General features: G+C 33.8%; 1 protein-coding gene across 1 annotated transcript; it reads left to right on the plus strand.

The window, feature by feature from the left end:
- The first annotated feature begins 4555 nt into the window (after positions 1 to 4555).
- LOC121428078 (alpha-tocopherol transfer protein-like) lies at positions 4556 to 11142 on the plus strand. Its single transcript, XM_041624658.1, has 4 exons — positions 4556 to 5269; positions 6965 to 7158; positions 8876 to 8986; positions 9294 to 11142. Exons 1-4 carry the CDS (start codon positions 4909 to 4911, stop codon positions 9486 to 9488), a joined length of 861 nt encoding a protein of 286 aa, XP_041480592.1. The 5' UTR covers positions 4556 to 4908; the 3' UTR covers positions 9489 to 11142.
- The last annotated feature ends 1345 nt before the right edge of the window (positions 11143 to 12487 follow it).

The raw sequence follows: 12487 nt of genomic DNA on the forward strand, positions 1-12487 counted from the left end.
AAGAATTAAGAATAGTGAGACGGACAACAAGGCCAATCTCAAATTGAATGTTTTTTTTTTCAAGTACTATTTTACTCCCATCTATTCTGCTCCACATAAGCCACGATCATTCTCACTATTTCATGAAATTGACACTCGGGTTCAACATATATGTTAAAATGAAATAAGTGAAATAAATCAAGCAAAGTAACGAAAATGTGATCAAAATTGGATGTAAAATGGTGGAATGATGTTTTGAAATTTCGCGTTATTTATTTCAAACATTCATTATGAATATGCATCGAGACTGCAAATGATATCTTCTTCCCACTTGCTCTTTCCGTCAGAAATCAACATTCTGCTCCTTGAAGTGGTGTAGTGATGCTATACATGTATTTTGATAGGGTTAAGATTTGGTTTAGGCCTATATACAGTGCGCCTTTTTAAAGCTAGGGACTGTAATCTCCTTCCTCCTCACTCGTGGCTCCAATATCTGCATCTAACAATGGAGATAAAAATAAATAGAGATGTAAGAGTAATTACATTTTAAAGATTTCAAAATAGTAATTAATGAAAATTGCAATAAATTCAATAATTTCATTACATCATCCGCTTTCAAAGCAATTTTCAGTTTTGCAGGTATCATATCAAATCCATAAGATCAGATCATGATATTCTCAGCTTGGGGTATCTGTTTAAGGTGTAAAGTCAGTGTGCAACAAACATAGTTTGGTGTCAAAATTTCAGGTCGTACATGTATTGTGTTGAACTGATGGGTGAAGCTCAATCGCAGGAATCGATATGTTAACACATTCAGTATTAAATCATGGAGATAAATATCTCCATGAAATAAACGGGAGAAAATGAATTCAATAATTGTAAAAATTCGCGAAAGTTTATTGAGTACGTGTATTTACCATAGTCTGGCTCTACACACACACATTAAAGACAAACTTTACTCTTCTGTGTATGAAGAAGGAAGGACAATTTGTACATGAATTAGGCATAATTCTTATTACAATAATTGAGTCATGATAAATAAGTTTCGATGAATCTGAAAATATTTTTTAATGAACTGTCTGTGCATATAATTAATATATGAATATCTGTACCAAATGCTTATTTCAAGTGGAAGTATGTAATTTGTTAATGTTGACCCTGCAAGCAGTGGCGTAACTACGTAGGGGGGGGGGTAAGGGACACGTGCCCTCGCCCCCTTCGGTTGGCAAAAACACAAAAAACAGGGGGGAAAGGGATAGCAAATTTTGTATTATTTGAGAAACGTGTGCTCTCCATACTAAAAAGCAGTCCTTGAAATGTCTCTTTACAAGTCAGTGTACATGGCTACTGAGTGCGCTTCTCCTGATTAATTTTGCTTAATATATTTCTCATCTCCCCCCCCGCCATGACCCACAATACGCCACTGTCTGCAAGTACCGTCAGCATCTTAATAATTTTTCCTCATAATTGATGAACCAGCGGAAGCTCAACCGGGCAATGGGGGCTACCAATACGTGATTATTAAAGTCATAAAAAGAAAAAAAAGAGCGGAGAAAGAGAGGGGGTGTAATGATAGAATGGAGGAATTATCAGGGCCTTCGTAGCCACTATTGATACTGTATTGTCTTACTAATTTTTATAAAACTAATTATTTATATATATATATATATACATATATAAAATAACATAGACTTAGGGAGAAATGGAGAGATGAGGGATATAGAGAAAGAGATAGAGAATTAAAAAATACAAAAATGACACGGCCATGGGAGCGTTTCATGAAAGGACTTGTCATACGATTTATTCGACAAGTCCTGTTTTATCCGACAGTTACTATAGTAACAGTGCTTCTCAACCAATCAGAATCCAGGAAAGTTGTCAGATCTGACAACTTGTCGGACAAAAATGTTGATGAAACGCCTACCTGGTGCAGGTGCCATTATCATTATTATTATTTTTAGGGGGAGGGCATTTTCTTTCCTTCATATTTTCTGGCTGTAGTACCCTTTGCTATTACCATTTTTTATGGCTTTCCTATATTTCTATAATACATTATTATGGCAATTCCTATACTTTTTACAAAGTGAATGATGTCATTGACCTGATGATCTATTGCAGAATAGATAGTAGCCCTGCGTAGTTCATGCCACAATTAAAGTTGTTTTTATACCACAAACTGCGATTGGCAGGTGCACTCTTAAATTAATAAACATTGTGGAAATACCAAGTTAAGGGCGCCGTAATGCTTAGACTTAAGGTTTAGTTAAGATAAATTTCAGCTCGTGTTTCGAGGTCACATTAATTCATCATTGATTTTAACGAAATATGTCTCGGAGATTCTTGTTGATGATTACAAAATGTGCTGAAAATTTCTTGCAATAAAAAAGATACGTATTATTTCAAGTCAAACAGTACCACATTAACATTCCTTCCGACGGGCGTGAAAACAAGGGTATAAGAAGTCTGGACCGCGTTGAAGTCTTTCTGCTGAATGAACGCCAAAAACTTAGCAAACAACAACGTTTAACTCTATGACAGTAGCTTAGTGAGGCAGACATTTTGAGGCCATTTCTACAAAGATGCAAGCGAGCAAAGATATCGTTTCTATTCAAACAAAAAAATAATGGTGATAGATTTTGACATACACTCTTAAAATTATGGGCAACATAATTACTGTCAACACAAGAATTTGTTAAAGGATTTGTGCAACTCTGGTAGTTTTCAACCAATACTGCCTAGTTTTTACCCAAACCACACATTATTGGTTTAAAACTTTGCAATCTTGGGGGGGGGAAGCTTTAACCAATTACTGTGTGGACAGTGTGTTGCCCAACATTTTCAAGATTGTAGTATTGAGAAATAGATATCACATTTATAACCCCTTCCCCTTTCACTTTCTTCTTTTCTCCGTATTTTCTTGGCCATGAAATTTGTACATTTTTGGGGATGGGGGGGGGGGGGGTACACAGCCCCCACTTCCCGACCTCATCTTTACACCAGTACTTTATGATACCCCTATAATTCGATAAAGGAAAAAAATATTACGATGAATTGCTCCCTCTAAATATATCCTGGTGTCGTCCGTGCAACGACTCCTTAAACTCTGGACCCATCCTTGATAAATTTGCGTATTACACCTATATATATTCCCTTAGCTCATCTTTAAGTTAATCATTGTAGTATTCGGTATGTTTTGTTGTAATAATTATCAATTGTGGTTTTAATGGCAGCGAACGCCTACCAGGATTGATGATCGAAACGAAAATATACAAATAAGAAAAAAAAACAGTTGGGTGGAGAGAGAGAGAGCAATAGAACCACCAATAATTATCACCGGTGTAAAAGAACTTGTGTGGTCCTCTATGTACACCGGTTAACACCACAGTTTTTGCTGTGTGGCGGGTAGAAGGAGAATGTAACTTGTGGAATATGTAAGCTTGTGTGAAAGCAAAAATATGAAAGAATATGTTTTACAAAAGTTTTAGTGCGTGTGGACAAACAATAAGTGTTATGAGTATTTAAATTTCGAGAAAAGGATCTATGATGTCACACTATAACCCTCCTATTTGTACGCTGAAAGCATACCACATTTAAAACAATTAACTTTACTTATTCTAATGATTGGACAATTACTATTACGTCCAAGATAACAGTGTTGTGAACTGTATTACGTAGGGAACATCTGATCTTACGATAACTATAGATAGAGTAAATATGTACTTAAGTCATGAGAGTAATGGTGAAGTTGTACATATTATGTACACATTTTTTGTTGGCATAACCAGAGGGATCTACATAGCGATGTTGATCTCAGTATTCAAACGCTCATAATTTTCCTTTTATTCATTCCATATTCCTTAAAATTTAATTGATTTGTTTTAATGATTTTCTTTTTTGAATTAATTCAACGGGTTTCAAGTGTTTTATTTTCCTTTCAGAAGAAAGAAAGAAAGAAAGAAAGAAAAAGAAATAGAAAGAAAAAAAGAAAATCCAAAAAATGATGAGAGTGTGTGTGAGTACGGGTGTGTCTGCTTGAGAGAGAGAGAGAGAGAGGGGGGGGGGGGAAGGGAGAGGGGGTGGGTTAATTTATTTACGAAAAATATAAACCACCAGGCCTGGGACCTATATAATCAATAGCTCTCATCTGAACATGGCCTGCACAATATGAATTTGAATTGTGATTTTTCCCCAATTTTCTGGCTATAGACATAGGTATAGAATGTAATATTTTCATGCCAGTACCCCTTTACATCTTTCTATCATCAACTATCTGACTTTAAATCATAACTGACTCCTATGTTTATAACCTTCCTCACCTTACACCTATCGATATGATTGTGGTTCGTCATGACTTCTTATTTTAATCCAAAGAATAAATAGGTATCATAAGTCACAGTCCATCTCGTTATGAACCTTTATCAACTAACTTTCGTACAAGTATTTACAAGTTAGTATGCTGACACCGGCAGATGCAAGTCGCACCAGGGAAAAAACACAAACAACTATTTAACATTTAGAAATAATCTTTTGGGCCTACACTGTGGCAAAGCATGAATAGAACGACATATTGTACGTGTACATTTGGTGTAACTGTAGTCCATGCTTATCAGGTGAGGTAATGTATAATTAGACTGCTTGAGATAATGATTGATCAGTTGGACTTTATGATTTGCAATTCTACGTACAAAGCGGCCTCGTCATGTCATATACTGGTGTTAATTATTACATTGTGAGCCAGGGACTGGTAATATACTGATGGACTGTTTTCATCCGAAACACAGCCACTACTAGAGCATAATCCATTTGTCTCTTTTCTTTTAAAGAACACCTTTATTATCTTTTTTTTAACGAATCTATTTATCAAATGACGTTTTTAAGTTCAAATGTGAAATTTTCGGACGTTGACCACAATCGATTGTTTGGATCAAAATGGCGTCATACACATGGACCATGAGTGATAATTTGAGAAAAAAAGCTGAACTTGAACTTGGAGAGACACCTAGCGTGAGGGAAAGTGCGATACAAAAGCTCAGGGAACGCATGGAAGAGCGAAATGATATAGTATTCAATACCGATTCCAGATTTTTGATACGTTTTTTACGCGCGAAAAAGTTTGATGTAGATCGTGCATACAAATCGATTGTAAAGTACTACGAACTTCATGTTAAACATCCAGATTTTTTTGAAAAATACCACCCAACTGGTATCAAACATGTTTTAGATGATGGCTACCCCTACGTACTGGAATCAACTGATAGTGAAGGAAGACATATAGTAGCTATGAAGACAGGTAAGCCAAAATAATTTCAGGCTGATTATAATATGATTATATTTGCCGATTTAGGATCATCAATAGCATGAATAGTATGGAGTATGTAGGAGAGGCAAGTAACGTGACATAATTATGTGGCTTCGAAAGGGAAGAAAATTACATTAAAAAATACAACTGAAGCATGGTTACCATGGTAAAGAGAGGATAAATAACTTTTTTTTTAGATTAATAGAAATCAAAGTATAATTATGTATCATCGATATTTTATACTGATTGAGCATTACCTATGTCCATGGTATTGTTCATTATTCAAGTAAATAAAGGGGGAGACGAGGCAGTCTTAATCAAATGAAGGTTTTAATCAGTTTTACCTTTATTTTGGGCACTTTTAAGTGGACTTTTAGATGAGTTGATAGATAATATTGTAACCACTTAATTTTTACGTCAAAAGATCATTGTCATATTACTTCATTTACAACAATATCGATATCGACAATTTATTTCTTAAATTCTTCTTTCATATTGTTTTCCTGTAAAAAAAAACAAGTCAATACTTACATCAGTCAAGCATTTTCTATTCAAGCCAGATAAATACATAAAGAAGATATCTCAATTTCATTGCAATATTCAACGCAAGATTCCCTATATCTTGCATATAGTCGACATTGTAATATCATTATTCCTCTGGACTTTGATCGAGCAAATATTGAAAATGCAGCTCGCCGGCTTCAATGCAATCTTTGATAGTTTTGCCAACCCAAGAAGTATTTATTCACTATCATCATCATTTCAACTCATGTTGATATAGTGGAAGTTAGAACGCTGAATTAAACAAATTCATCTTCTTCCGAAATTGTTCCAGTTATATGGATATCTTACATAAATTATTTGAAAATGAACATGATTAAGTTATGTGGTAAAGACCTGAAAACTCGGAATTGAAGATGGCCTCCAAAAGAAAATTCATTAAATTCACTGAAGGTGGGTTACAATAACTGATCAGCGATTTCACGTTAATACCTTAAAGGTGAATGAAATAATGGCAGCTTATTGAGAAGACTAGGAGAGGATATAACTTTTACAGATCGATGATCCAATAAGTAGAAATTAATTTCATTGTTATGTTGTGTGCTCTCAAAATTTGCTTCTCTTATTGTGAAACATAGAAATTGACTTTTAAGCTTTCTTCATTAAAATTTCATGTGTTTTAATCATTCATAATTATCTTATAGTTAGTCAATTTAAAGTCCGTAGTATTTATTTCATTATAATCCTGCTTAATTTGCAGTTAATTCAAGATCTTAAGAATTTCAACTTTATTTCACTGTCAATGAATACGAACTTATTGCACCTTTTAATTAATGCACAAAAATACCAAAACATTTTCATATCAGTATACATTTACATGGTTTAAAAATCGGTCCAATTTAATTCGTACATAAAATTATACATATTAAGATCCACTAAAACATTGTTTGTACCAAATAATTTTTTGTTCTTTAAATAGCAGGTAGGTCGAATTCTATATCAATATCCTTTCAAATTGATAAACACATAAATACAGGAAGAGAGTACCAGTTTGTCAATACCTGTTAGTGTCTAAATCCTTTTTGCTGGTCTCTATTAGAACTCCCCTTCTTTTCGGGGATTAGTATTAATGTTTTGAATGTAAACGAAACTCGAGAGCGGTATTGCGCTTTTCTTTGTCACCAGGTCATTGGGATCCAAGAGAATATCCGATTACTGACATCGCTCTAGCTCTCTTTATGGTGATTGATCAACTTGTAGAAGACGAAGCTGCACAAATCAATGGTGTCATCCTTCTCTTTGATCTTGAAGGAGTCAATATATCTCAGGCCATGTGTTTGACCCCTTCAGTTGCTAAGAAACTTACTTCTATATTCCAGGTTCGATAATATTTTGTTGAATGATTTTATCTTTAAAATTTCTTATATTTTATTTATTTATTTTGGTTTATTTATTTACTTATTTATATATTTACCTATTCATTTATTTATTAATTCATCTATTTTATGTTTTTATTTTCATTTCTAATTTTCATTTTGTTAATTTTTATATTTTAGGGAAAGATGATGGCGATGTAAGTGATAGTAGATTGTTGTTGGTGGTTGCGGTAGCACATACATGTCATAACAACGATCGTATTAGTGTTGTCATGATAATGGTGGCAATCAGTATCTCAAAATCTGTTCCAAGTTCGTAATTTTTTTGGAGAGGGGAAATTTGGTCCTCTTGACCGGAGATATTTACCTCCTTGAAAGTCATCGAGAAGCCGAAAAAAACACTTTGGGCTACATTTCTCATTTTATTGCTTTTGTACACAATTCTATTTTTCAGTAATGGGATTATCCCATATTTTGTTTGACCCCTACATAATGATTATTTTTGAGAGATTGAGCGGTTGTCCTGTACATGTGCCTGTGAGGTTGTATAAATTTTGCCCTGTTAATCGTTACAATCAGTTTTTAAAGGTCAAAGAGAAATCATGTATTTAAAATGAAATTTCAGGTGCGGAAAGAAAGGAAATGACGTGCAAACGGTGCAAATGATGATGAATTATTTAATACTTGTCAACGCTCACTTGCTCAATAGGGGTGCAAGAAAGAAAAATGAACGAGCGTGGTTGTCTTAAAAGGCATGATGGAATCTTACAATCAAGAATGGATAAAATAAAAGATTTAATAACACAGAAGATTTCACAGAAATAATTAAAAAAAAAGACCTAAAAAACCCCAGGATCATTATTTTAATTGTTATAACAGGAAATATTCTATTATTTGATAAAACGGGGAAAATGATTGCAAGAAAATTATAAGGTTTCTTACATCAAATAATTTTCTAAGAATGTAGTGACTAACATGAAATTAATTTCCGGTGACTCACCCTTGTGAACTTGTTCTAATGCAGCAGGTCGGAACTGCACGTGCATGAATTAACATGGTCAGCTCGAATTTGGATGGTAACAAAGAAGAAATCTGAAAATAAACATAATTATAAGGGGCAGTCCTTACATTCTGTAATTTTTAAGGCTATTTTTTAACAACTATTTTCCTCATTATTTTTAAAGCTTTTTTTCTTCTTATCATGTACTTGTTATTATATGTATTATTTTCATTCTCTTTTCAATTCAATTCAATTCGGTTTATGATGAAAAGACATTGCAAAACAGTCCGAAGACTGACACATACAAAGTTAACAGAAAAAGGGAAAAATTTATTAAATCATATACCTAAGAATTAACATGATACAATAAGAACATAATAGTAAGATTAAATATTGCACTCGAGGTTTTACTGTTTCATATTTTATGCATGATGATGTAATATCAATCTTGTGTTGTATTTTATTGTGTTGCAGGGCCCCATGTACATCAGTTTGCTAACTGAAAGGGCTGCCCCATTGAAATAAACGTGAATGAATAAATAAACAAACAAATAAATAAATTAATTAATTAATACGGACCATCACCGCTTCAATGTGTAATTCTGTGAATGCATTTGTTGATGCGTTATTCGCTTGTCCAATTTTTATGTTTCTTCATCACAGTGACAATCTCTTTCATTTTGAATTAAATATTCTATCTTTATTATGCCTCCATATTAGAACTGTGTACCAGTAAGAGTTCAGGGAATTCATTTCATCAATGAAAGTTTACTATTCGATGGAGCCTTTACGATAATCAAACCATTCATGCAAGAGAAGATCAGAAAACGGGTAAGATACTCAGTTATTTTTTATTTATACCAAAAAAAAGTTAACAGTTACTACAGGTTGTATGTAGGAATAGATCTGAGAGAGGAAAAAACTTCATTGAAAATCTTTTTGGCTTCTTTCTCGTTCTTTTATTATATATCCTAAAACAGAATTTCATTTTGCATGTAATTCAATAATTCATCATTATGATTTACAATCATGTTGTTCTTTTATTTCACTGAAATATTTCTTAATTAACCCTTTTAACTGGTCAATCTGATCAATAATATTTCATGAATGATTTACTTTTTACCTTGATCCTATATAGGTCAGACTACACGGTCAGAACTTGGAAACTCTCCACGAATACCTATTACCTTCCATACTTCCAGACACGTTCGGTGGAGAGATAATCAACTATGATTCGTTACCATGGCGACAAGCATTCTTGGAGAGGGATCTACGATGGCAACCATCACAAGAAGAGGGTGTTTTACAGAAGAAGAAAAAGGGAAAGAAATGAGCGAGAAAAGATGATAAATGAAAATCAATATTGTACTTATTTTGCCTTAAAATGTTGTAGGCCTATATATATTGATCTATCCGGCCATGCTAGATAGTTGTGATATGGTTTAAGCCAACAATGAAAAAAAATGTTTTAAACAACTTTGCCGTCTTGTAACATCATAACTAAATTTTGTTTTGCCAATGGTATCGGTTGTGAAAATTATGAATGCTTATGACAGGTTTTGACTTTTGATGGCTAAAGCAACTGATATCAATTGCAAGTCTGCATAAATTTACCTCGAGCTGAGATTGTTTACTTTGCTCCAATGTTCCTCATGGCGAAAAAAGGTGTTCCCATTCAAGTGACAATCCTCATGATTTGCTGGCACAAAGGGACTGTCATTATGATCTCCGAAGATCTATACGCGAGTTTCTGTTTTGAAATATTTTCATTGTTGACAGGTCACAGTTATTCTTGTTTTTTTATGTTTTAATTCATCGCGAGATAAAATGAAAGAGTATCTTAAAAAACATATTGGCAAAAAATGCGATTCCACATTTAATACTCAGGCATTCGGCGACATTTACTGCAGGTGACTAAATTGTTAAGTAAATTGTTTTTTATTACAAAAATGTGTGTTTTAAAACATAAAAACATGTACTTTAAAACATAAAACGATATAGCTTTTAGCGGTTTTGAATACGCAATCTATTATGTATATCAGAATTGAATTTGAATCGAATCCAGTTTCCAAATTCATAACAAAATATAATTAAATAATACAAGAAATACGTTTGATACATACAGAATGCAGAAGATAATGACAATGGCAGTGAATAAGAGTGAAATATGAAGGGACCTGCATAAAAAGCAGGGATTGTAACGTCTGCAGGTTCCTTACAATACTTATGAGATGAGCAATCAGAAAAAATAGGTGCTATTCACTACATGCCATGTTTGCATGCAGCATTGCTGTATGTTTTGGACTGTAGCATATAAACACCCTTTAATCAATCAGAATCTGATCAGGGAATTCCCTGATCTGACCAGGGATGTCTTCATCACAATCTTCAGCATGAGAAGAGCAACAGCAGTGATTGACAAACTATTTCAACTAAGTTTGATAATGGAAAATGCACACTGATTGAGATAACATGTCATGCTTGTCAACTTCGTGCATTTCAACAACTGCATTTTTTGTTTCATTTACTGTTCTTGTTAGTAAGTAAATGAGGTAAAGTTAATTCACTCCCGGTCTATTGGCATAAAAAATAAATTTCAAATGGTCAAGTTCGCTTTGACAAAAGTGTGATACACTGATGTGCATCTTATATCATTTTCTTTCAGGTTAACGCACTGGTTCCCCTATCAATCAGCAATGAAATGCAATTCTGGATATATCTTGCCCTGTTGAGCCTGGGTATATCGGGGAAATGTCCCTGATCGGATGCTCAATGTTAAGATGGGTGTTAACCTATGGTGTTAACATGTTTTACGGACAATACATAAATTCAACAGTGGAACGCGCTGAAATGCACCAGTTTCGCAACAGGATGTGTATTCATGACTGCTGAAGCGAGACCACTTAAATGATAAGTGCCACCCCAACAAAAAGTTGATTTGAATAAAAAGAGAAAAATGCATCAAGCACAACACTGAAAATGTCATCAAAATTAAATGTAAAATAAGAAAGTTATGATATCCAAGTTTCGCTTAATTTCTCAAAAATAGTTATATGCACATCCCGGCCGGTATGCAAATGAGGGCACTGATGACATCACTCACTATACTTTTTTTCTTCTATTTCTTTTGACATTTTCTCCTCATTGTTCTGTGAAACAAAGTTTTATTTTGCCCTGAACATGTGGAATTATCATTGCTTAACATTAATGGTTCAGTCAAGTTGGTCCTTATTGTCAAATCTGTAAATATTGAAATATTGTATAATTCAAACAAGAAAAAACAAACAAAAGAAATAGTGAGGGACATCATCGATTCTGTCATTTGCATGTGACAAAATTGTACAAATTACTATTTTGTGAAAAATAAGCGAAACTTTAAAATGTCATAACTTTCATATTTTACATCCAATCTGATAAAAATTTTCAGCTTTATGCTTGTCCTATTAATTCAAATCAACTTTTTTCTGAGGACTTGACCTTTAAATTTTCATGCAAGTTTGAAAATGGAAAGAGCTTTCTAGTCTTGTATATAATTTAATTGAGAATACCACCAATTCAGCCTTATGTCAGAGGGACAATTTTTATTTTATTTTATTTATTTATTTTTTTTGGGGGGGAGGGGTGCGCGTTGTATCATCGATTAGTTTTGCCAAAAAACATTTCAAATGTTATTGAATATTGAATACGAGAGAACTGTAAATCTAAGCAGTATAATTATCGATAAGTGCAATGTACTTTGTCTTAAGTATATGGCGATAAATTATGTATGTATATAGGCCTATATATCTATATCTTTCTATATATATATATATATATATATATACATGTAGATGTGAGAAATTATACATGTACAACTCTTGCATTTAAAAATGTTGTGAAAGAAATGAAGAGAATGGTAGGCGTAGCTTAAATCAAGGTTCCTCAGAGCTATCTGAGCTTGGAACACAGGTGCCTTTATCATGAGACCACAGAGGGTTAGTGGCTAGGGCGACCCTTATACGATTGACCGTCAGTAATTTCCTCTGTCAGGTGTAGGTGGGTTTTTAACAATGACAAGCCGCCATGCCCGACCTGGATCAAAGCTATTGCTTAGATACAGAACATGTATGGGAGAAATCATATATGTACAACTGCTTTGGCAACTCTTGTATTCAAATATACTGTGAAAGAAATGAAGAGAACAGTAGGCGTAGTTTAAATCAAGGTTCCCCAGAGCTATCTGCCCTTTGGAAAAATTGGTGATGCCGAAAAAATATTTCAGCCGGGAATCGAACCCGGGCCCCCAGCTTTGAATGCCGATGCCTTAACCACTAGACCACAGAGACAGGTTAG

The sequence above is a fragment of the Lytechinus variegatus genome, chromosome 1 (genome assembly GCF_018143015.1).
Source record: "Lytechinus variegatus isolate NC3 chromosome 1, Lvar_3.0, whole genome shotgun sequence".
In the NCBI taxonomy this organism is placed as follows: domain Eukaryota; kingdom Metazoa; phylum Echinodermata; class Echinoidea; order Temnopleuroida; family Toxopneustidae; genus Lytechinus; species Lytechinus variegatus.